The 25,740-nt window shown below is 48.0% G+C and overlaps 1 protein-coding gene across 4 annotated transcripts in view; it reads right to left on the reverse strand.

The window, feature by feature from the left end:
• pde10a (phosphodiesterase 10A) overlaps positions 1–25,740 on the reverse strand; it is a 158,775-nt gene that overhangs the window by 7,179 nt on the left and 125,856 nt on the right. For 3 of the 4 annotated variants that reach the window (XM_045702323.2, XM_045702322.2, XM_045702329.2), the window contains 12 exons: positions 25,325–25,375; positions 20,644–20,702; positions 20,315–20,366; positions 18,267–18,409; positions 14,959–15,051; positions 14,353–14,539; positions 12,126–12,268; positions 8,205–8,288; positions 4,901–5,051; positions 3,662–3,817; positions 1,698–1,870; positions 1,449–1,560 (listed from right to left, as the gene is read on the reverse strand). In XM_045702323.2, the coding sequence (XP_045558279.2) occupies positions 1,449–1,560; positions 1,698–1,870; positions 3,662–3,817; positions 4,901–5,051; positions 8,205–8,288; positions 12,126–12,268; positions 14,353–14,539; positions 14,959–15,051; positions 18,267–18,409; positions 20,315–20,366; positions 20,644–20,702; positions 25,325–25,375 (1,404 nt within the window). The remainder of the gene's footprint in view (positions 1–1,448; positions 1,561–1,697; positions 1,871–3,661; positions 3,818–4,900; positions 5,052–8,204; positions 8,289–12,125; positions 12,269–14,352; positions 14,540–14,958; positions 15,052–18,266; positions 18,410–20,314; positions 20,367–20,643; positions 20,703–25,324; positions 25,376–25,740) is intronic. The other variant, XM_045702325.2, reaches the window with a different exon arrangement.

Consider the following 25,740-nt stretch of genomic DNA (forward strand, 5'->3'; position numbering starts at 1 on the left):
CCGTCCCTACACTCTAACCACTAGTCTACCTGCCGCCCCTACACTCTAACCACCAGTCTACCTGCCCCCCTACACTCTAACCACTAGGCTACCTGCCGCCCCTACACTCTAACCACTAGGCTACCTGCCGTCCCTACACTCTAACCACTAGTCTACCTGCCATCCCTACACTCTAACCACTAGGCTACCTGCCGCCCCTACACTCTAACCACTAGGCTACCTGCCGTCCCTACACTCTAACCACTAGGCTACCTGCCGCCCCCACACTCTAACCACTAGGCTACCTGCCACCCCTACACTCTAACCACTAGGCTGCCTGCCGTCCCTACACTCTAACCACTAGGCTACCTGCCGTCCCTACACTCTAACCACTAGGCTACCTGCCACCCCTACACTCTAACCACTAGGCTGCCTGCCGCCCCTACACTCTAACCACTAGGCTACCTGCCGTCCCTACACTCTAACCACTAGGCTGCCTGCCGTCCCTACACTCTAACCACTAGGCTACCTGCCGTCCCTTCACTCTAACCACTAGGTTACCTGCCGCCCCTACACTCTAACCACTAGGCTACCTGCCGTCCCTACACTCTAACCACTAGGCTACCTGCCGTCCCTACACTCTAACCACTAGTCTACCTGCCATCCCTACACTCTAACCACTAGGCTACCTGCCGCCCCTACACTCTAACCACTAGGCTACCTGCCGTCCCTACACTCTAACCACTAGGCTACCTGCCGCCCCCACACTCTAACCACTAGGCTACCTGCCGCCCCTACACTCTAACCACTAGGCTACCTGCCGTCCCTACACTCTAACCACTAGGCTACCTGCCGCCCCCACACTCTAACCACTAGGCTACCTGCCACCCCTACACTCTAACCACTAGGCTACCTGCCTCCTCTACACTCTAACCACTAGGCTACCTGCCGTCCCTACACTCTAACCACTAGGCTACCTGCCGTCCCTACACTCTAACCACTAGGCTACCTGCCGTCCCTACACTCTAACCACTAGGCTACCTGCCGCCCCTACACTGTAACCACTAGGCTACCTGCCCCCCTACACTCTAACCACTAGGCTACCTGCCGTCCCTACACTCTAACCACTAGGCTACCTGCCATCCCTACACTCTAACCACTAGGCTACCTGCCTCCTCTACACTCTAACCACTAGGCTACCTGCCGTCCCTACACTCTAACCACTAGGCTACCTGCCGTCCCTACACTCTAACCACTAGGCTACCTGCCGTCCCTACACTCTAACCACTAGGCTACCTGCCGTCCCTACACTCTAACCACTAGGCTACCTGCCGCCCCTACACTCTAACCACTAGTATACCTGCCGTCCCTACACTCTAACCACTAGGCTACCTGCCGCCCCTACACTGTAACCACTAGGCTACCACTTTACAAGAGTAGAGATGTAGTCGTGAATTTTACAATTGTACCTCGGCCCAGAACTCAGCGTAGATGTCATTAGCCGTGAGTCGCGTGATTGGCCACAGCTTGGTAACGGAACACAGGTCACATGCTGTCATCATCAGACCAATCACACGGTCCCTGGGGAAAGAAAAGTATATTTCTATATATTTATTTTAATGATCTATTTCCAGATGTATCAGAGAAGATGTCCAGTGTGTGTGTGTGTGTGTGTGTGTGTGTGTGTGTGTGTGTGTGTACGACCCCTGACCTCTGACCTGTGTTGGTGGTTGTTGAGGTCCAGTGCTTCCGTGGTCAGTAGCTCAGCTAGCTGTTTGCGGTTGCCGAAGTAGAGCGCCAGGTCTGTAGCGATGATGGCCTTGCGGATGATCTCTAACACCTGCTCGTACTCACTGGAAGTCAGGTTGGAGAAAACATTGTGCCCTTCCAGCTATGGGAAACAAAGAGATCAATAAAAAGCAAAAGCTCCGCTTATGAGGAGTTCGGCTCAGCTTAGGTGGGATAGCCAGAGGGTACATCCTGGGAGTACCAGCTTAGGTGGGATAGCCAGAGGGTACATCCTGGGAGTACCAGCTTAGGTGGGATAGCCAGAGGGTACATCCTGGGAGTACCAGCTTAGGTGGGATAGCCAGAGGGTACATCCTGGGAGTACCAGCTTAGGTGGGATAGCCAGAGGGTACATCCTGGGAGTACAGCTTAGGTGGGATAGCCAGAGGGTACATCCTGGGAGTACCAGCTTAGGTGGGATAGCCAGAGGGTACATCCTGGGAGTACCAGCTTAGGTGGGATAGCCAGAGGGTACATCCTGGGAGTACCAGCTTAGGTGGGATAGCCAGAGGGTACATCCTGGGAGTACAGCTTAGGTGGGATAGCCAGAGGGTACATCCTGGGAGTACCAGCTTAGGTGGGATAGCCAGAGGGTACATCCTGGGAGTACCAGCTTAGGTGGGATAGCCAGAGGGTACATCCTGGGAGTACCAGCTTAGGTGGGATAGCCAGAGGGTACATCCTGGGAGTACCAGCTCAGGTGGGATAGCCAGAGGGTACATCCTGGGAGTACCAGCTCAGGTGGGATAGCCAGAGGGTACATCCTGGGAGTACCAGCTTAGGTGGGATAGCCAGATGGTACTTCCTGGGAGTACAGCTTAGGCGGGATAGCCAGAGGGTACATCCTGGGAGTACCAGCTTAGGTGGGATAGCCAGAGGGTACATCCTGGGAGTACCAGCTTAGGTGGGATAGCCAGAGGGTACATCCTGGGAGTACCAGCTCAGGTGGGATAGCCAGAGGGTACATCCTGGGAGTACCAGCTTAGGTGGGATAGCCAGAGGGTACATCCTGGGAGTACCAGCTTAGGTGGGATAGCCAGAGGGTACATCCTGGGAGTACCAGCTTAGGTGGGATAGCCAGAGGGCACATCCTGGGAGTACAGCTTAGGTGGGATAGCCAGAGGGTACATCCTGGGAGTACCAGCTTAGGTGGGATAGCCAGAGGGTACATCCTGGGAGTACCAGCTTAGGCGGGATAGCCAGAGGGTACATCCTGTGAGTACAGCTTAGGTGGGATAGCCAGAGGGTACATCCTGGGAGTACCAGCTCAGGTGGGATAGCCAGAGGGTACATCCTGGGAGTACCAGCTTAGGTGGGATAGCCAGAGGGTACATCCTGGGAGTACCAGCTTAGGTGGGATAGCCAGAGGGTACATCCTGGGAGTACCAGCTTAGGTGGGATAGCCAGAGGGTACATCCTGCGAGTACAGCTTAGGTGAGATAGCCAAAGGGTACATCCTGTGAGTACAGTAGGCCCTGGAACGTTCAGGGTAGTTTGGATACTTTGCAGGTTTTTGGGGTCAATTTGAAATTGATGGTAGTCAATTCAGGAAGTAAATTGAAATTCAATAATTGAAAAAGGCCATCTATTTTCAATGACATCTCAATAAATGTCAAAGTAAAAGCTATTTATTTGAACGTTTTTTCCACTTTTGAAGTTTTAAATTCAAATAGCTTTTCTGAATTAAATAGCTTCAATTAGAATTGACCCCAACCCAGGATACCTGATCATCACCCACCGAAGATGAGGAATTTCAATTGGGAGGGGACAACGTTTAATAACAGAGCAACTGTTAGGGGGAAATGTCTGAGGTGTTAAGATCCTCCTGGGGGAACACTTAGAGGAGAGCTGAGTAAGCGTGTGAGTACAGGGTGTGTGTGTGTGGTAGTCCTACCTGCAGGATGGATACAGTCTGGGAGAAGTGGTGCTGCTCCATTGTAGACGTGCTGTACAGGGCAGCTAGAGGATGGTCAAACTTCTGCAGGTAGGTGTTACTGTATCCTCGATGGTCCAGATCATGACATAGACAGGCTATCAGCAGACCCTTCTTCTGTTGATGGGGGAGGATGGGGGGGAGAGAGAGGGGATGGGGGAGAAAGAGGGGATGGGAGAGAGAAAGAATGGGGAGAGAGAGAGTGGATGGGGAGAGAGAGAGGGGATGGGGAGAGAGAGGGGATGGGGAGAGAGAGAGGGGATGGGAGAGAGAGGATGGGGAGAGAGAGGGGATGGGGAGAGAGAGAGGGGATGGGGAGAGAGAGGATGGGGAGAGAGAGAGGGGATGGGGAGAGAGAGGATGGGGAGAGAGAGGGGATGGGGAGAGAGAGGATGGGGAGAGAGAGGATGGGGAGAGAGAGAGGGGATGGGGAGAGAGAGGATGGGGAGAGAGAGAGGGGATGGGGAGAGAGAGGGGATGGGGAGAGAGAGGATGGGGAGAGAGAGAGGGGATGGGGAGAGAGGATGGGGAGAGAGAGAGGGGATGGGGAGAGAGAGGATGGGGAGAGAGAGGATGGGGAGAGAGAGAGGGGATGGGGAGAGAGAGAGGGGATGGGGAGAGCGGGAGAGGGGATGGGGAGAGAGAGGGGATGGGGAGAGAGAGGATGGGGAGAGCGAGAGAGAATGGGGAGAGAGAGAGGGGATGGGGAGAGAGAGGATGGGGAGAGAGAGGGGATGGGGAGAGAGAGGATGGGGAGAGAGAGGGGATGGGGAGAGAGAGAGAGGATGGGGAGAGAGAGAGGGGATGGGGAGAGAGAGGATGGAGAGAGAGAGGGGATGGGGAGAGAGAGAGAGGATGGGGAGAGAGAGAGGGGATGGGGAGAGAGGGGATGGGGAGAGAGAGGATGGGGAGAGAGAGAGGGGATGGGGAGAGAGAGGGGGATGGGAGAGAGAGGGGGATGGGGAGAGAGAAGGGATGGGGAGAGGGGATGGGGAGAGCGAGAGGATGGGAGAGAGAAGATGGACAAGTACACGTGGAAGTCAGCTACTAACAGAATTGACCCTGTTTAGAATCTCCTCATTCTATTCAGGAATCAGGAAGTAAATGACTGAATTAGAATGCAGTTGACCACACCCCTGTTTCTGAACCTCTTGACTGTGTTATTGACAAACTGACAGACGGACAGACAGACAGGCAGACCTCTATCTCAGTGAAGATGCCGGTGGTCTTCTGCAGTATGGCGTACATACAGTGAGCCACGTTCACCGCGTGTTTCCAGTTGTGGTAGGGAACACGCCGATAATTCTTCCTCACAGACATTGTGAACCTGCACAACTTCTCCAGCTCAAAACTAGAGGGAGGGAGAGAGAGAGAGGACGGAGAGGGAGAGAGGACGGAGAGAGAGACAGGATGGAGAGGGAGAGGACGGAGAGGGAGAGGACGGAGAGGGATAGGACAGAGAGGGAGAGAGGACGGAGAGAGAGAGAGGACAGAGAGAGAGAGAGGACGGAGAGGGAGAGGACGGAGAGAGAGACAGGACGGAGAGAGAGAGGACGGAGAGAGGACGGAGAGAGAGAGGACGGAGAGGGAGAGAGGACGGAGAGGGAGAGAGGACGGAGAGGGAGACAGGACGGAGAGGGAGAGAGGACGGAGAGGGAGAGGACAGAGAGGGAGAGAGGACGGAGAGGGAGAGAGGACGGAGAGGGAGAGAGGACGGAGAGGGAGAGAGGACGGAGAGGGAGAGAGGACGGAGAGGGAGAGAGGACGGAGAGGGAGAGGACGGAGAGGGAGAGAGGACGGAGAGGGAGAGAGGACGGAGAGGGAGAGGACGGAGAGGGAGAGAGGACGGAGAGGGAGACAGGACGGAGAGGACGGAGAGGGCGAGAGGACGGAGAGGACGGAGAGGGAGACAGGACGGAGAGAGGACGGAGAGGGAGAGAGGACGGAGAGGGAGAGAGGACGGAGAGAGGACGGAAAGGGAGAGGACGTAGAGGGAGAGGACAGAGAGGGAGAGAGGACGGAGAGGGAGAGAGGACAGAGAGGACGGAGAGAGGACGGAGAGGGAGAGGACGGAGAGGGAGACAGGACGGAGAGGACGGAGAGGGAGAGAGGACGGAGAGGGAGAGGACGGAGAGGGAGATGACGGAGAGGGAGAGAGGACGGAGAGGGAGAGGAGGGAGAGGGAGAGAGAAAGGCAAAGTATTTAACAGGTATAATAGTATTTATTCTGTCCTCAGATTAAGATCAAAGCATTTATAAGTAATATTCTTAAAGAATCGATGTGTATATATGACAACTTCATTTATCTTGTAGAATCTACGTGTTTATATGACTAAATTCATTTATCTTGTAGAATCTATGGGTACAGTATATATGACTAAATTAATTTATCTTGTAGAATCCATGTGTTTATATGACCAAGTTAACTGAGCCACATGGGAAACGTCTGGCTCAGTTGGTAGAGCATGATGTTTGCAACGTCAGGGTTGTGGGTTCGATTCCCACGGGGGACCAGTACGAAAAAAAAAATAATAATGTATGCGCTCACTACTGTAAGTCGCTCTGGATAAGAGCATCTGCTAAATTACTAAAATGTAATGTAAATGTAAGTTAATTTATCTTGTAGAATCTATGTGTTTATATGACTAAATTCATTTATCTCGTAGAATCTATGGGTACAGTATATATGACTAAATGAATTTATCTTATAGAATCTATGTGTTTATATGACTAAATTCATTTATCTCGTAGAATCTATGGGTACAGTATATATGACTAAATTAATTTATCTTATAGAATCTATGGGTATACAGTGGGGGAAAAAAGTATTTGATCCCCTGCTGATTTTGTACGTTTGCCCACTGACAAAGAAAGGATCACTCTATAATTTTAATGGTAGGTTTATTTGAACAGTGAGAGACAGAATAACAACAAAAAAATCCAGAAAAACGCATGTCAAAAATGTTATAAATTGATTTGCATTTTAATGAGGGAAATAAGTATTTGACCCCCTCTCAATCAGAAAGATTTCTGGCTCCCAGGTGTCTTTTATACAGGTAACGAGCTGAGATTAGGAGCACACTCTTAAAGGGAGTGTTCCTAACCGCAGCTTGTTACCTGTATAAAAGACACCTGTCCACAGAAGCAATCAATCAATCAGATTCCAAACTCTCCACCATGGCCAAGACTAAAGAGCTCTCCAAGGATGTCAAGGACAAGATTGTAGACCTACACAAGGCTGGAATGGGCTACAAGACCATCGCCAAGCAGCTTGGTGAGAAGGTGACAACATTTGGTGCGATTATTCGCAAATGGAAGAAACACAAAAGAACTGTCAATATCCCTCGGCCTGGGGCTCCATGCAAGATCTCACCTCGTGGAGTTGCAATGATCATGAGAATGGTGAGGAATCATCCCAGAACTACACGGGAGGATCTTGTCAATGATTTTAAGGCAGCTGGGACCATAGTCACCAAGAAAACAATTGGTAACACACTACGCCATGAAGGACTGAAATCCTGCAGCGCCCGCAAGGTCCCCCTGCTCAAGAAAGCACATATACATACCCGTCTGAAGTTTGCCAATGAACATCTGAATGACTCAGAGGACAACTGGTGAAAGTGTTGTGGTCAGGTGAGACCAAAATGGAGCTCTTTGACATCAACTCAACTCGCCGTGTTTGGAGGAGGAGGAATGCTGCCTATGACCCCAAGAACACCATCTCCACCGTCAAACATGGAGGTGGAAACATTATGCTTTGGGGGTGTTTTTCTGCTAAGGGGACAGGACAACTTCACCGCATCAAAGGGACGATGGACGGGGCCATGTACCGTCAAATCTTGAGTGAGAACCTCCTTCCCTCAGCCAGGGCATTGAAAATGGGTCGTGGATGGGTATTCCAGCATGGCAATGACCCAAAACACATGGCCAAGGCAACAAAGGAGTGGCTCAAGAAGAAGCACATTAAGGTCCTGGAGTGGCTTAGCCAGTCTCCAGACCTTAATCCCATAGAAAATCTGTGGAGGGAGCTGAAGGTTCGGGTTGCCAAACGTCAGCCTCGAAACCTTAATGCAAAGAGGAGTGGGACAAAATCCCTCCTGAGATGTGTGCAAACCTGGTGGCCAACTACAAGAAACGTCTGACCTCTGTGATTGCCAACAAGGGTTTTGCCACCAAGTACTAAGTCATGTTTTGCAGAGGGGTCAAATACTTATTTCCCTCATTAAAATGCTAATCATTTTATAACATTTTTGACACACGTTTTTCTGGATTTTTTTGTTGTTATTCTGTCTCTCACTGTTCAAATAAACCTACCATTAAAATTATAGACTGATCATTTCTTTGTCAGTGGGCAAACGTACAAAATCAGCAGGGGATCAAATACTTTTTTCCCCCACTGTATATGACTAACTTAAATTTGTCCCGTAGAATCTATGGGTTTATTTGACTAAGTTAATTCCCTGATGACAAGCAGCTGTAAATGTCCCAGAGGACCTATACGTACCTGGTCTCTCCACATGAGTTGTGGACCATGTAAACAAAGACAGCTGGCCACAGCTCCTCAAACTGACTAATGTCAAAATGAAACCTGAAGGAGGGAGGGAGAGAGAGAGGGAGCCTCTTAGATTATGATGGCCCTGCAGTGTGTGTGTGTGTGTGTGTGTGTGTGTGTGTGTGTGTGTGTGTGTGTGTGTGTGTGTGTGTGTGTGTGTTTTTGTGAAAAAGAGAGAAAGGCAGACTAGCTGTAGATCTATCAGGGCTGAAACACGCACACACACAGGGTCCGGCCCCCTTCCTTCCTGCTCTGGGCATTCTCTCCTGTCTGTCTGCGTCAGGACCGTCTCTCTCCTGTCTGTCTGCGTCAGGACCGTCTCTCTCCTGTCTGTCTGCGTCAGGACCGTCTCTCTCCTGTCTGTCTGCGTCAGGACCGTCTCTCTCCTGTCTGTCTGAGTCAGGACCGTCTCTCTCCTGTCTGTCTGCGTCAGGACCGTCTCTCTCCTGTCTGTCTGCATCGGGGCCGTCTCTCTCCTGTCTGTCTGCGTCAGGACCGTCTCTCTCCTGTCTGTCTGCGTCAGGACCGTCTCTCTCCTGTCTGTCTGCGTCAGGACCGTCTCTCTCCTGTCTGTCTGCGTCGGGACCGTCTCTCTCCTGTCTGTCTGCGTCAGGACCGTCTCTCTCCTGTCTGTCTGCGTCGGGACCGTCTCTCTCCTGTCTGTCTGCGTCAGGACCGTCTCTCTCCTGTCTGTCTGCGTCGGGACCGTCTCTCTCCTGTCTGTCTGGGTCGGGGCCGTCTCTCTCCTGTCTGTCTGCGTCAGGACCGTCTCTCTCCTGTCTGTCTGCGTCAGGACCGTCTCTCTCCTGTCTGTCTGCGTCGGGGCCGTCTCTCTCCTGTCTGTCTGCGTCAGGACCGTCTCTCTCCTGTCTGTCTGCGTCAGGACCGTCTCTCTCCTGTCTGTCTGCGTCAGGACCGTCAATCTCCTGTCTGTCTGCGTCAGGACCGTCTCTCTCCTGTCTGTCTGCGTCGGGACCGTCTCTCTCCTGTCTGTCTGGGTCGGGACCGTCTCTCTCCTGTCTGTCTGCGTCAGGACCGTCTCTCTCCTGTCTGTCTGCGTCAGGACCGTCTATCTCCTGTCTGTCTGCGTCAGGACCGTCTCTCTCCTGTCTGTCTGCGTCAGGACCGTCTCTCTCCTGTCTGTCTGGGTCGGGGCCGTCTATCTCCTGTCTGTCTGCGTCAGGACCGTCTCTCTCCTGTCTGTCTGGGTCGGGGCCGTCTCTCTCCTGTCTGTCTGCGTCAGGACCGTCTCTCTCCTGTCTGTCTGCGTCGGGACCGTCTCTCTCCTGTCTGTCTGCGTCAGGACCGTCTCTCTCCTGTCTGTCTGCGTCAGGACCGTCTCTCTCCTGTCTGTCTGCGTCAGGACCGTCTCTCTCCTGTCTGTCTGCGTCAGGACCGTCTCTCTCCTGTCTGTCTGCGTCAGGACCGTCTCTCTCCTGTCTGTCTGCGTCGGGACCGTCTCTCTCCTGTCTGTCTGCGTCAGGACCGTCTCTCTCCTGTCTGTCTGCGTCAGGACCGTCTCTCTCCTGTCTGTCTGCGTCAGGACCGTCTCTCTCCTGTCTGTCTGCATCGGGGCCGTCTCTCTCCTGTCTGTCTGCGTCAGGACCGTCTCTCTCCTGTCTTTCTGCGTCAGGACCGTCTCTCTCCTGTCTGTCTGCATCGGGGCCGTCTCTCTCCTGTCTTTCTGCGTCAGGACCGTCTCTCTCCTGTCTGTCTGCATCGGGGCCTTCTCTCTCCTGTCTGTCTGCGTCAGGACCGTCTCTCTCCTGTCTGTCTGCGTCAGGACCGTCTCTCTCCTGTCTGTCTGCGTCAGGACCGTCTCTCTCCTGTCTGTCTGCGTCGGGACCGTCTCTCTCCTGTCTGTCTGGGTCGGGGCCGTCTCTCTCCTGTCTGTCTGCGTCAGGACCGTCTCTCTCCTGTCTGTCTGCGTCAGGACCGTCTCTCTCCTGTCTGTCTGCGTCAGGACCGTCTCTCTCCTGTCTGTCTGCGTCGGGACCGTCTCTCTCCTGTCTGTCTGCGTCAGGACCGTCTCTCTCCTGTCTGTCTGCGTCAGGACCGTCTCTCTTCTGTCTGTCTGCGTCAGGACCGTCTCTCTCCTGTCTGTCTGCGTCAGGACCGTCTCTCTCCTGTCTGTCTGGGTCGGGACCGTCTCTCTTCTGTCTGTCTGGGTAGGGGCCGTCTCTCTCCTGTCTGTCTGCGTCAGGACCGTCTCTCTCCTGTCTGTCTGCGTCGGGACCGTCTCTCTCCTGTCTGTCTGGGTCGGGGCCGTCTCTCTCCTGTCTGTCTGCGTCAGGACCGTCTCTCTCCTGTCTGTCTGCGTCAGGACCGTCTCTCTCCTGTCTGTCTGCGTCAGGACCGTCTCTCTCCTGTCTGTCTGCATCGGGGCCGTCTCTCTCCTGTCTGTCTGCGTCAGGACCGTCTCTCTCCTGTCTGTCTGCGTCAGGACCGTCTCTCTCCTGTCTGTCTGCGTCAGGACCGTCTCTCTCCTGTCTGTCTGCGTCGGGACCGTCTCTCTCCTGTCTGTCTGCGTCAGGACCGTCTCTCTCCTGTCTGTCTGCGTCGGGACCGTCTCTCTCCTGTCTGTCTGCGTCAGGACCGTCTCTCTCCTGTCTGTCTGCGTCGGGACCGTCTCTCTCCTGTCTGTCTGGGTCGGGGCCGTCTCTCTCCTGTCTGTCTGCGTCAGGACCGTCTCTCTCCTGTCTGTCTGCGTCAGGACCGTCTCTCTCCTGTCTGTCTGCGTCAGGACCGTCTCTCTCCTGTCTGTCTGCATCGGGGCCGTCTCTCTCCTGTCTGTCTGCATCAGGACCGTCTCTCTCCTGTCTGTCTGCGTCAGGACCGTCTCTCTCCTGTCTGTCTGCGTCAGGACCGTCTCTCTCCTGTCTGTCTGCGTCAGGACCGTCTCTCTCCTGTCTGTCTGCGTCAAGGACCGTCTCTCTCCTGTCTGTCTGCGTCAGGACTGTCTCTCTCCTGTCTGTCTGCGTCGGGACCGTCTCTCTCCTGTCTCTCTGCGTCAGGACCGTTTCTCTCCTGTCTGTCTGTCCTTCAGAAGAGAGCTGGGTGTCACTCGGGTCTGGACTGTGTCTGCGTCAAGGCCGTCTCTCTCTCTTAAGAGACAGAAATGGGTTTAAAGAAAACAAATCCTATTTGAACCCCTGTCTGCTCCAAGAAACATGGCTGATGATGAGAATACCAGAACAGGCAGGTTATGGTGTATGAACATTGGGAGATAAGAGGCAGGTTATGGTGTATGAACATTGGGAGATAAGAGGCAGGTTATGATGAATGAACATTGGGAGATAAGAGGCAGGTTATGGTGTATGAACATTGGGTGATAAGAGGCAGGTTATGGTGTATGAACATTGGGAGATAAGAGGCAGGTTATGGTGTATGAACATTGGGAGATAAGAGGCAGGTTATGGTGTATGAACATTGGGAGATAAGAGGCAGGTTATGGTGTATGAACATTGGGAGATAAGAGGCAGGTTATGGTGTATGAACATTGGGAGATAAGAGGCAGGTTATGGTGTATGAACATTGGGAGATAAGAGGCAGGTTATGGTGTCAAAACATTGAGTGTATGAACATTGGGAGATCAATGGATTGGGTAGGTCAGAGGACATTATCTCTTTGTATAGGGGTGTTAGGGTTAGACACTCACAGTTCTATCTCTTTGTATAGGGGTGTTAGGGTTAGACACTCACAGTTCTATCTCTTTGTATAGGGGTGTTAGGGTTAGACACTCACAGTTCTATCTCTTTGTATAGGGGTGTTAGGGTTAGACACTCACAGTTCCATCTCTTTGTATAGGGGTGTTAGGGTTAGACACTCACAGTTCTATCTCTTTGTATAGGGGTGTTAGGGTTAGACACTCACAGTTCTATCTCTTTGTATAGGGGTGTAGGCAGGTCCAGCTTCGTGAGGGTCTTCCACTCTTCTGAAGTACAGATACTGTGGTAGGACAACTTCTCCATGGTTACCCTGTAGATACACTCAGAGTGCCTGATCCGGTGGTACATCTGGACAGACAGACACACACACACACACAGACAGACAGACACACAGACAAAGAGAGACAGACAGTCTTTCAAACTCTTGGCGTTGCCGTTGAGAGTCGTGTTGATCCCCCGTCCTTGGCACCAAAGCTTCTTTCTCCCCTCTTTCCCCTCTCTCCTCTTCCCTCTCCTCTCTCCTCTTCCCTCTCCTCTCTCTCCCCTCTCTCCTATTCCCTCTCCTCTCTCTTCCCCTCACTCCTCTTCCCTCTCTTCTCTCCTCTTCCCTATCCCCTTTCTCCTCTTCCCTCTCCTCTCTCTCCCCTCTCTCCTCTTCCCTCTCCTCTCTCTTCCCCTCACTCCTCTTCCCTCTCTTCTCTCCTCTTCCCTATCCTCTCTCCCCTCTCTCCTCTTCCCTATCCTCTCTCCCCTCTCTCCTCTTCCCTCTCCTCTCTCTCCCCTCTCTCCTCTTCCCTCTCTTCCCCTCACTCCTCTTCCCTCTCTTCTCTCCTCTTCCCTATCCTCTCTCCCCTCTCTCCTCTTCCCTCTCCTCTCTCTCCCCTCTCTCCTCTTCCCTCTCTTCCCCTCACTCCTCTTCCCTCTCTTATCTCCTCTTCCCTATCCCCTTTCTCCTCTTCCCTCTCCTCTCTCCCCTCTCTCCTCTTCCCTCTCCTCTCTCCCTCTTCCCTCTCTTCTCTCCTCTTCCCTCTCCTCTCTCCCTCTTCCCTCTCTTCTCTCCTCTTCCCTCTCTCCTCTTCCCTCTCCCCTTTCTCCTCTTCCCTCTCCTCTCTCTTCCCCTCTCCTCTCTCCTCTTCCCTCCTCTTCTCTCCTCTTCCCTCTCCTCTCTCTTCCCCTCTCTCCTCTTCCCTCTCCTCTCTCTCCCCTCTCTCCTATTCCCTCTCCTCTCTCCTCTTCCCTCTCCTCTCTCCTCTTCCCTCTCCTCTCTCTCCGCTCTCTCCTCTTCCCTCTCCTCTCTTTCCCCTCTCTCCTATTCCCTCTCCTCTCTCCTCTTCCCTCTGCTTTCTCTCCTCTTCCCTCTCCTCTCTCCTCTCCTCTCTCTCCCCTTCTCTAGTGGCGAACTGCAGTTTAGCGAGGCCCTCCTGCAAGGTCAAAGCTAAACATTTTTTTGATTTTTTGTTGTTGTTGAAAACAACTAACTTGCAGTTCTACACATCTTGCCATGAGGGTGAGAGAAAATTGCATCGTTTTAAAGCAAATTTCCTGTAATTCTAAATGTTTTGACTTGGCTTATGGCATGTTCATAATTATGCTATCTGGAGAAGGCCCTCCAGAGCTCGTGGACCACCCTGCACTGTGTGGGCTGCAGTACTAGTGCCCCGCTGCCTCCTCTTCTCTGCTCTCCTCTCCTAACTCCTCCCATCTCTCATCTCTCCCATTTGGACCCCCCCCCCCCCCCCTTCTTGTGCGACACACTTGCGCAGGAGCCTGCGTCACCATGGTGATGAGCCACGTTAATATTTTACCCACCCAAGCCGCTCCACTGTCACCCGTCATCATCCTCCCAGCCGGAGGATTTATGTTGAGCAGTATCTCATGCCTCCTGCCTCTAGATGTGTGTGTGTGTGTGTGTGTGTGTGTGTGTGTGTGTGTGTGTGTGTGTGTGTGTGTGTGTGTGTGTGTGTGTGTGTGTGTGTACACCTTTAGGTAAGTCATTTTGCCTGGCTGGAGATGCATCTGTTGTGGTGGAGGGAAGGGAAGGTGTGGGGGTTTGGGGTCTGCATGTGTACAGCCTTGCTGTCCTACTCCAGATGCTTCACAACGTCTTGGGGAGACACAGCTCAAAGATATGTCAGTGTTCAGTCCCAATAGGCCTTTGGGGCGAGACACAGCTAAACAGTCAAGCCTTTAGTCATTCTGATTCATGATTTTACTGTGTCTAATATTGGCCCTTGATACATGGTGTCTGCACATTGTACAGTTCAGAGTTATTGTCAATTCATAACTGAATTGAGATTCGCTGATTTGAATTGAAAGAAAAACTCACATTTTTTCCTGGAGTATATCCTGAATGTAATGTATGTGGCTTGTTTTGTCTAACACAAAATAATATATATTTAGATAAAAATATAAATTTGACACAAAACACTCACGTTGGCACAGTGCAAGGCTAGAGCACAGAAGACGGCGAACATCTTGAAGTTGTTCTCGTCTGTTTTGGTGAAGGCACTTCCACTCAGCTTGTTAACCATCTGTACGACCCCTATTACGGTCCCCCTGGAAACGATGGGCATGCATAGGATGTTCCGCGTGGTATAGCCCGTATAGAGGTCTACCTCTCTGTGAAGTGGGGGGGGGGGGGGGGGGGGTGGGGGGGGTAAAATGTAACACGGAATTCATCTTGACATAATGCCATAATAGTGTTTAATCATTAGACTTATATTCCACTAAACTACATCAAGGCTCAGGCTGACGTTGTGTATTACAACGAGCTAGACGTGAAAAGCCTTGTTCCACTTCTGTTGGTGCCACCTCCTAAGAAAATATTGGGCATGACAATGACATTAGGACTTGGCAAGACGGCATAATTAGAGCTGGGATAATGGCTAGCATCGGACTACTCTGAGGGTTACTTAAACCACGTTCACAAATAAAGTAGACAAGGGGAGGGTCTTAAATGGCACCCTATCTATATGGATCTGGTCAAAAGTAGTGCACTATATAGGGAATAGGGTGCCGTGGTAAAATGGGAGTTTTACCTATTAAAGCGTGGGTCTGCATAGGCATCTGGGATGTTAAGGACCTCCCCGGTCCGTGCCACTTGGCCCGCTATACCTTTCTCTATAGAAAACCTGGGAGAGTACAAGACAGAAGAGCGCTGGTGGTTACAACCATACACATAGATTTGGGGAACGGACGTTATACTTCCCTGTTCTAAAGATTCTAGTTTCCTTGTTCTAGAGATTCTAGTTTCCTTGTTCTAGGGATTCTAGTTTCCTTGTTCTACAGATTCTAGTTTCCTTGTTCTAGGGATTCTAGTTTCCTTGTTCTAGAGATTCTAGTTTCCTTGTTCTAGAAATTCTAGTTTTCCCGTTCTAGAGATTCTAGTTTCCCTGTTCTAAAGATTCTAGTTTCCCTGTTTTAGGGATTCTAGTTTTCCCGTTCTAGAGATTCTAGTTTCCCTGTTCTAGGGATTCTAGTTTCCTTGTTCTAGGGATTCTAGTTTCCTCGTTCTAGAGATTCTAGTTTTCCCGTTCTAGAGATTCTAGTTTCCCTGTTCTATGGATTCTCGTTTCCTGTTCTATGGATTCTAGATTCTCTGTTCTAGGGATTCTAGTTTCCCTGTTCTAGGGATTCTAGTTTCCTGTTCTAGGGATTCTAGTTTCTCTGTTCTAGGGATTCTAGTTTCCCTGTTCTATGGATTCTAGTTTCCTGTTCTATGGATTCTAGTTTCCTGTTCTAGGGATTCTAGTTTCTCTGTTCTAGAGATTCTAGTTTCCCTGTTCTAGAGATTCTAGTTTCCCTGTTCTAGGGATTCTAGTTTCTCTGTTCTAGGGATTCTAGTTTCCTGTTCTACCGATTCTAGTTTCCCTGTTCTATGGATTCTAGTTTCCTGTTCTAGGGATTCTAGTTTCTCTATTCTAGGGATTCTAGTTTCCTTGTTCTATGGATTCTAGTTTCCTTGTTCTAGGGATTCTAGTTTCCTGTTCTAGGGATTCTAGTTTCCCTGTTCTATGGATTCTCGTTTCCCTGTTCTATGGATTCTAGTTTCCTTGTTCTAGGATTTTAGTTTCCCTGTTCTAGGGATTCTAGTTTCCTTGTTCTATGGATTCTAGTTTCCTTGTTCTAGGGATTCTAGTTTCCTGTTCTAGGGATTCTAGTTTCCCTGTTCTATGGATTCTCGTTTCCCTGTTCTATGGATTCTAGTTTCCTTGTTCTAGGATTTTAGTTTCCCTGTTCTAGGGATTCTAGTTTCCTTGTTCTATGGATTCTAGTTTCCTGTTCTAGGGATTCTAGTTTTCCTGTTCTATGGATTCTAGTTTCCCTGTTCTATGGATTCTAGTTTCCTGTTCTAGGGATTCAAGTTTCCCTGTTCTATGGATTCTAGTTTCCCTGTTCTATGGATTCTAGTTTCCTTGTTCTAGGATTTTAGTTTCCCTGTTCTAGGGATTCTAGTTTCCCTGTTCTAGGGATTCTAGTTTCCTTGTTCTAGGATTTTAGTTTCCCTGTTCTAGGATTTTAGTTTCCCTGTTCTATGGATTCTAGTTTCCCTGTTCTAGGATTCTAGTTTCCCTGTTCTATGGATTCTAGTTTCCTGTTCTAGGGATTCTAGTTTCCCTGTTCTAGGGATTCTAGTTTTCCCATTCTAGGGATTCTAGTTTCTTTGTTCTAGGGATTCTAGTTTACCCATTCTAGGGATTCTAGTTTTCCCTTTCTAGAGATCCTAGTTTCCCTGTTCTAGGGATTCTAGTTTCCTTGTTCTAGGATTTTAGTTTCCCTGTTCTAGGGATTCTAGTTTCCTTGTTCTAGGATTCTAGTTTCCTTGTTCTAGGATTCTAGTTTCCTTGTTCTAGGATTCTAGTTTCTCTGTTCTAGGGATTCTAGTTTCCTTGTTCTAGGATTTTAGTTTCCCTGTTCTATGGATTCTAGTTTCCCCGTTCTAGGATTTTAGTTTCCCCGTTCTATGGATTCTAGTTTCCCTGTTCTAGGGATTTTAGTTTCCCTGTTCTAGGATTTTAGTTTCCCTGTTCTAGGGATTCTAGTTTCCCTGTTCTAGGGATTCTAGTTTCCCTGTTCTAGGGATTCTAGTTTCCCTGTTCTAGGGATTCTAGTTTTCCCATTCTAGGGATTCTAGTTTCCTTGTTCTAGGGATTCTAGTTTTCCCCGTTCTAGGGATTCTACTTCCTTGTTCTAATGGTTCTAGTTTCCCCGTTCTAGGGATTCTAGTTTTCCCGTTCTAGAGATTCTAGTTTCCCTGTTCTAGGGATTCTAGTTTCCCGTTCTAGGGATTCTAGTTTCCTTGTTCTAGAGATTCTAGTTTCCCTGTTCTAGGGATTCTAGTTTCCCGTTCTAGAGATTCTAGTTTCCCTGTTCTAGGGATTCTAGTTTCCCGTTCTAGGGATTCTACTTCCTTGTTCTAATGGTTCTAGTTTCCCTGTTCTAGGGATTCTAGTTTTCCCGTTCTAGAGATTCTAGTTTCCCTGTTCTAGGGATTCTAGTTTCCCGTTCTAGGGATTCTAGTTTCCTTGTTCTAGGGATTCTAGTTTTCCCGTTCTAGGGATTCTAGTTTCCCGTTCTATGGATTCTAGTTTTCCCGTTCTAGGGATTCTAGTTTCCCGTTCTATGGATTCTAGTTTTCCCGTTCTAGAGATTCTAGTTTTCCCGTTCTAGGGATTCTAGTTTTCCCGTTCTAGAGATTCTAGTTTTCCCATTCTAGGGATTCTACTTCCTTGTTCTAATGGTTCTAGTTTCCCTGTTCTAGGGATTTTAGTTTCCCTGCTCTGGGGATTCTAGTTTCCCTGTCAGAGAATCGTTCACATGATCACTAGTCAATTCAACATAACCCGTCAGAGAATCATTCACATGATCACAAGTCAATTCAACATAAGCGTCAGAGAATCGTTCACATGATCACAAGTCAATTCAACACAACCCGTCAGAGAATCGTTCACATGATCACTAGTCAATTCAACATAAGCCGTCAGAGAATCGTTCACATGATCACTAGTCAATTCAACACAACCCACCAGTGAATCGTTCACATGATCACTAGTCAATTCAACATAACACGTCCGAGAATCATTCAGATGATCACAAGTCAATTCAACACAACCCGCCAGAGTCGTTCAGATGATCACAAGTCAATTCAACATAAACCGTCAGAGAATCGTTCAGATGATCACAAGTCAATTCAACATAACCTGTCAGAGAATCGTTCACTTGATCACAAGTCAATTCAACATAACCTGCCAGAGAATCGTTCACATGATCACAAGTCAATTCAACACAACCATAGAGCTCAGTCATGCAACAATAGAGCAGTAAAAGTATCGATCATGACCCTTACCTAATCTCTTTGGTTTTCCTGAAGACAGGTTTGCCCTCGTTCTCCTCCCCGATGTCAAACAGGTCTGAGTACAGTTCTTTGTTATTGTGGTCCACCTGGAACAGTGCACATCTATCCGCATTCACCAGGTTTTTTGCATATATCTGAAACACAACACCACGATAAACATAGTACACAGAAAGACATACGGTACACAGAAAAACATACGGTACACAGAAAGACATACGGTACACAGAAAAAGATACGGAACACAGAAAATCATACGATACACAGACACAGAAAAACATACGATACACAGAAAGACATACGGTACACAGAAAGACATACGGTACACAGAAAGACATACACAGACACAGAAAGACATACGGTACACAGAAAGACATACGGTACACAGAAAGACATACGGTACACAGAAAGACATACACAGACACAGAAAGACATATGGTACACAGAAAGACATACACAGACACAGAAAGACATACGGTACACAGAAAGACATACGGTACACAGAAAGACATACGGTACACAGAAAGACATACACAGACACAGAAAGACATACACAGACACAGGGGCGAATTATAACTTCTATTTCCATTAATATTAATGCATGAGAAAATTAACATTTTACTTAGTCTTTAAAGTGGAAGTTAGGATTCACGTCGCGGTTAGTTTTAATCATAAACCAATACAGAATAACCTTTTATACTGTACACGTTAGTAAGACTATGCAAGTTAAAGTTACATAAGAGTCAGGCAAAACAAAACAAAACAGAACAGGAAATGGCTCAGTATTACCACACACTATATTAGCTGTGATGACACCAGTGGCTCGCGACAATACAATATACAAGAGGCTATGGTCCATTTCCTGCCTGACTACATTGTAGACGCACGCCGGATCTCACAACGCCTGGATAGGATTTTAACATATCAGGTAGTGCTGAGCGATTTGTGCTTTTTGAATTCGGTTTGGTTTTGTTTAGATTATAAAACAATAAATCACAGTTTTCGATTTTGGTTTTGATATTTTATTTACATTATATGCACTTTGTATTCTGTGGGTTGAATGCTGTAACAACACAGAATAAAACAATGAATAAAAGTCCCCATGATGGTATTGACTCTCCATTACTGCTCATCACTTATTAACCATCATTTATTCACATTACTTTAATAAAATATTCCAGTTGTTGTGTATATTCCAGTTGCTGTGTATATTCCAGTTGTAGTCTATATTCCAGTTGTAGTGTATATTCCATGTGTTTTATTTGATGTCTTTATTATTTCATTCCAAGTCATCTCATCTCTATAGAACTGCTGTCTGACAAAAATCACTATTTTATTTGTTCTTCAAAGTAAAAAGGTATTATTTTATGACTGCTGAGTACCATCTATCAATCATTTAGATGATGTATTTCCAGGTAGAGATACCTCACTAATCTCTGTCCCTCCTGATCGCACGTCTCTTTTCTCTCTCTCTGTGTCTTCCCCACACTAACCTGACAACTAGGCGCGCAATGGATTATGGTCATTGTAGTCAATTACCATGTTTTCTGATTTAAACGATGTAGAATATTGACCAGTTGGAAACTACAACTCCCTACTACATTGCACAGTTTGGGCTTGATCTGATTAATCTCTAGAGAAACTGTAGTGCAATGTGCGCTTTGAGCTCACAAAAAAAAGAAGAAAGACATATGGTACACATTCAAATAATTGAACTGACTTTGGTCAATTAGTTGTTTAAAAACAGAAAATATTTAATAACGCAATCTGATGCCCGACTGCACAGTCGAGGACGTGTCACGCAACCATTGGTTGATGCAATGAAACGCCTGTGCATCTAGTTGGGCGGGAACCCGACCAATGTCACCACAACACAACACACCTCTCCTGACCTCACACACATTCTAGGCAACCATGATGGACTTGGGCCAGAAATTGTTGGAAGTTGAAGTCCCTTCTATGAAATAGCATGCAGCTCTACAAATAAAAACAGACACAAAATAAACTAAATAACTAAATAGACACACAAAATAGAAACATACCATTATATGTTCAAGTAGAGAATCTATTGCCACAATGTTGTCAAAGTACGTTCTGTTGGAGAAAGAGAGAGAATGATAATGGGTTAAAGAGCAGAGTTTCTTCATCCTGGTCCTGGGGAACTAAAGGGATGTATATTTTGGTATTTGCCCCGAGTATGAAACACACGATTCCATTAATCAACTCATTATCCAATCTTTGATTAGTGCGAACCGGGTGAGTAGTGCTAGGGAAAAACACTGGTGGAGATGACTGGATTGTATCCATTCACTTTATGATGTAATATTGTGTCTTTGAAACATCTGGTAGGAAGTCATTGAGACAGACTTACTTTGACACATCTAGCAGGAAGTCATTGAGTTCGGTCTGTTTGGCTAGGCCTCTGCACACCTGGCGATACAAAAACAACACGTCAGATATTCAGCTTTCAAACTAACGTCAATGATCTTACGCTAACAGTTAATTAGCACTTTTGTTTATGTGTCAATAGCAGGATTACAGAGAGCGAGACAGAGCGAGAGAGACAGGAAGAAGGGGGAGAGAAAGAAAGAAAGACAGTGGGCCTCTCATATTTCTGTCTGTGGACAGAGACTCCATTGTTTAATGTCAGTGCAGACAACTGTCTTGATATCTGATGTAACACAATGGTGTTCCTGTGGACAGACGTGAGATGCACTGGGACACTGTGATCCAGGATCTATTGGGACACTACGATCCAGGGATGCATTGGGACACTGTGATCCAGGATGCATTGGGACACTACGATCCAGGATGCATTGGGACACTGTGATCCAGGATGCATTGGGACACTGTGATCCAGGATGCATTGGGACACTGTGATCCAGGATGCATTGGGACACTGTGATCCAGGATGCATTGGGACACTACGATCCAGGATGCATTGGGACACTGTGATCCAGGATGCATTGGGACACTACGATCCAGGATGCATTGGGACACTACGATCCAGGATGCATTGGGACACTGTGATCCAGGATGCATTGGGACACTGCGATCCAGGATGCATTGGGACACTGTGATCCAGGATGCATTGGGACACTGTGATCCAGGATGCATTGGGACACTACGATCCAGGATGCATTGGGACACTGTGATCCAGGATACATTGGGACACTGCGATCCAGGATGCATTGGGACACTACGATCCAGGATGTATTGGGACACTGTGATCCAGGATGCATTGGGACACTACGATCCAGGATGCATTGGGACACTACGATCCAGGATGCATTGGGACACTGCGATCCAGGATGCATTGGGACACTGTGATCCAGGATGCATTGGGACACTGCGATCCAGGATGCATTGGGACACCGCGATCCAGGATGCATTGGGACACTGCGATCCAGGATGCATTGGGACACTACGATCCAGGATGCATTGGGACACTGTGATCCAGGATGCATTGGGACACTACGATCCAGGATGCATTGGGACACTGTGATCCAGGATGAATTGGGACACTACGATCCAGGATGCATTGGGACACCGCGATCCAGGATGCATTGGGACACTACGATCCAGGATGCATTGGGACACTGTGATCCAGGATGAATTGGGACACTACGATCCAGGATGCATTGGGACACTGTGATCCAGGATGCATTGGGACACTGCGTGTGAGACGTTGTGCTATGTACTATAGCTCTCAGTAGCAACGGTTCATGTAGATACAAACAACAATGCTGAACAGGCCATAACGACGTCCCCTGGGAGGGCCAATGTGTTAAAGGCTGTAGGGTTGATTAGACTGAGGCTAACTGGTGGCCTAGTCACAGTAGAGTTCAGTTCACATAAACACCATCAGGGGACACAACCAGAACAAACACACGTATGAAAGTGTACAATGAGTGTTTTTAGAGCCAATTACGTATTTAAATACCCCAAAATATATATATAAAAAATATTAAATACCCTAAAATATATTTAAAAAATATATGTTTTATTGCCATATACATGTACACTGGATAGATGCAGTGTAATGTGTTGTTTTACAGGGTCAGCCATAGTAGTATGATAGGTGTTGTTTTACAGGGTCAGCCATAGTAGTATGATAGGTGTTGTTTTACAGGGTCAGCCATAGTAGTATGATAGGTGTTGTTTTACAGGGTCAGCCATAGTAGTATGATAGGTGTTGTTTTACAGGGTCAGCCATAGTAGTATGATAGGTGTTGTTTTACAGGGTCAGCCATAGTAGTAGTATGATAGGTGTTGTTTTACAGGGTCAGCCATAGTAGTATGATAGGTGTTGTTTTACAGGGTCAGCCATAGTAGTATGATAGGTGTTGTTTTACAGGGTCAGCCATAGTAGTATGATAGGTGTTGTTTTACAGGGTCAGCCATAGTAGTATGATAGGTGTTGTTTTACAGGGTCAGCCATAGTAGTATGATAGGTGTTGTTTTACAGGGTCAGCCATAGTAGTATGATAGGTGTTGTTTTACAGGGTCAGCCATAGTAGTATAATAGGTGTTGTTGTACAGGGTCAGTCATAGTAGTATGATAGGTGTTGTTTTACAGGGTCAGTCATAGTAGTATGATAGGTGTTGTTTTACAGGGTCAGCCATAGTAGTATAATAGGTGTTGTTTTACAGGGTCAGCCATAGTAGTATGATAGGTGCAGTGTAATGTGTTGTTTTACAGGGTCAGCCATAGTAGTATAATAGGTGTTGTTTTACAGGGTCAGCCATAGTAGTATGATAGGTGTTGTTTTACAGGGTCAGCCATAGTAGTATAATAGGTGTTGTTTTACAGGATCAGCCATAGTAGTATGATATGTGTTGTTTTACAGGGTCAGCCATAGTAGTATAATAGGTGTTGTTTTACAGGATCAGCCATAGTAGTATGATAGGTGCAGTGTAATGTGTTGTTTTACAGGGTCAGCCATAGTAGTATGATAGGTGCAGTGTAATGTGTTGTTTTACAGGGTCAGCCATAGTAGTATAATAGGTGTTGTTTTACAGGGTCAGCCATAGTAGTATGATAGGTGTTGTTTTACAGGGTCAGCCATAGTAGTATGATAGGTGCAGTGTAATGTGTTGTTTTACAGGGTCAGCCATAGTAGTATAATAGGTGTTGTTTTACAGGGTCAGCCATAGTAGTATGATAGGTGCAGTGTAATGTGTTGTTTTACAGGATCAGCCATAGTAGTATGATAGGTGCAGTGTAATGTGTTGTTTTACAGGGTCAGCCATAGTAGTATGATAGGTGTTGTTTTACAGGGTCAGCCATAGTAGTATGATAGGTGCAGTGTAATGTGTTGTTTTACAGGGTCAGCCATAGTAGTATGATAGGTGTTGTTTTACAGGGTCAGCCATAGTAGTATGATAGGTGTTGTTTTACAGGATCAGCCATAGTAGTATGATAGGTGCAGTGTAATGTGTTGTTTTACAGGGTCAGCCATAGTAGTATGATAGGTGTTGTTTTACAGGATCAGCCATAGTAGTATGATAGGTGCAGTGTAATGTGTTGTTTTACAGGGTCAGCCATAGTAGTATGATAGGTGCAGTGTAATGTGTTGTTTTACAGGGTCAGCCATAGTAGTACTTAGGGATAAGTGCCTTGCTCAAGGGCACATCAACAGATTTGTCACCTTTTCAGCTGGGGTATTCGAACCAGCAACCTTTCAGTTACTGGCCAAATACTCCAGGCTATTACTGTATGTTCACAGCAGACACAACCCTGTCCCAATGACCAGACACCACGCTGTCCCAATGACCACAGGCACAACCCTGTCCCAATGACCACAGACATTACCCTGTCCCAATGACCACAGACATTACCCTGTCCCAATGACCAGACACCACCCTGTCCCAATGACCAGACACAACCCTGTCCCAATGACCACAGACACAACCCTGTCCCAATGACCAGACACCAACCTGTCCCAATTACCAGACACCACCCTGTCCCAATGACCAGACACCAACATGTCCCAATGACCAGACACCACCCTGTCCCAATGACCAGACACCAACATGTCCCAATGACCAGACACCAATCTGTCCCAATGACCAGACACCACCCTGTCCCAATTACCAGACACCAACCTGTCCCAATTACCAGACACCACCCTGTCCCAATGACCACAGACATTACCCTGTCCCAATGACCAGACACCACCCTGTCCCAATGACCAGACACAACCCTGTCCCAATGACCACAGACACAACCCTGTCCCAATGACCAGACACCAACCTGTCCCAATTACCAGACACCACCCTGTCCCAATGACCAGACACCAACATGTCCCAATGACCAGACACCACCCTGTCCCAATGACCAGACACCACCCTGTCCCAATGACCAGACACCAATCTGTCCCAATGACCAGACACCACCCTGTCCCAATGACCAGACACCAACCTGTCCCAATTACCAGACACCACCCTGTCCCAATGACCACAGGCACCACCCTGTCCCAATGACCAGACACCACCCTGTCCCAATGACCAGACACCACCCTGTCCCAATGACCAGACACCACCCTGTCCCAATGACCACAGACACCAACCTGTCCCAATGACCACAGACACCACCCTGTCCCAATGACCAGACACCACCCTGTCCCAATGACCAGACACCAACCTGTCCCAATGACCACAGACACCAACCTGTCCCAATGACCACAGACACCAACCTGTCCCAATGACCACAGACACCACCCTGTCCCAATGACCACAGACACCACCCTGTCCCAATGACCAGACACCACCCTGTCCCAATGACCAGACACCACCCTGTCCCAATGACCAGACACCACCCTGTCCCAATGACCAGACACCACCCTGTCCCAATGACCAGACACCACCCTGTCCCAATGACCAGACACCACCCTGTCCCAATTACCAGACACCACCCTGCTCCTTATCAAGCATGCATCAGAAGTGTGTTATCGAGCTTTTGTAACCAAATACACCTGACACATCACATACAGGAAACATTTCTTATGAATGAAAAAAAGTATATATATGTCAAATAATCCAATGCTCACCTGTACTTGGTGAATAGCTACAGATGCCCATGCTAAATTCGCCGTTGCAACCTTTAAGAACATTGTTATTATTTATATATTTATTTCACAGGAACAACGCACATAAATGAACATTTCTGTAAATGTGCCATATTTAGCCAGCTGGCTAGTTTTCTTCTGTATTTCCTGGGCAGATAAAAATTTTATTTTTTTGCATCACAAACATTTTGCATTAAGAATAAATACAAATATACAACAAAAAAAATAACAGTCCCAAAATGGCCTTTAAAATAACAGAAGCTAAAAAATTATTATAATTAAAAAAAAATGTAGCCTATATGTATTTATATTTGACAGTAGGGATATTTATTAATAGACATATAAACTGAACTATCATATGGATATGAGTAAGATCCACCATAAGCAGTATTCCTGGT

This window comes from Salmo salar, chromosome 19 (assembly GCF_965601325.2).
Source record: "Salmo salar chromosome 19, fSalSal1, whole genome shotgun sequence".
Taxonomy (NCBI): domain Eukaryota; kingdom Metazoa; phylum Chordata; class Actinopteri; order Salmoniformes; family Salmonidae; genus Salmo; species Salmo salar.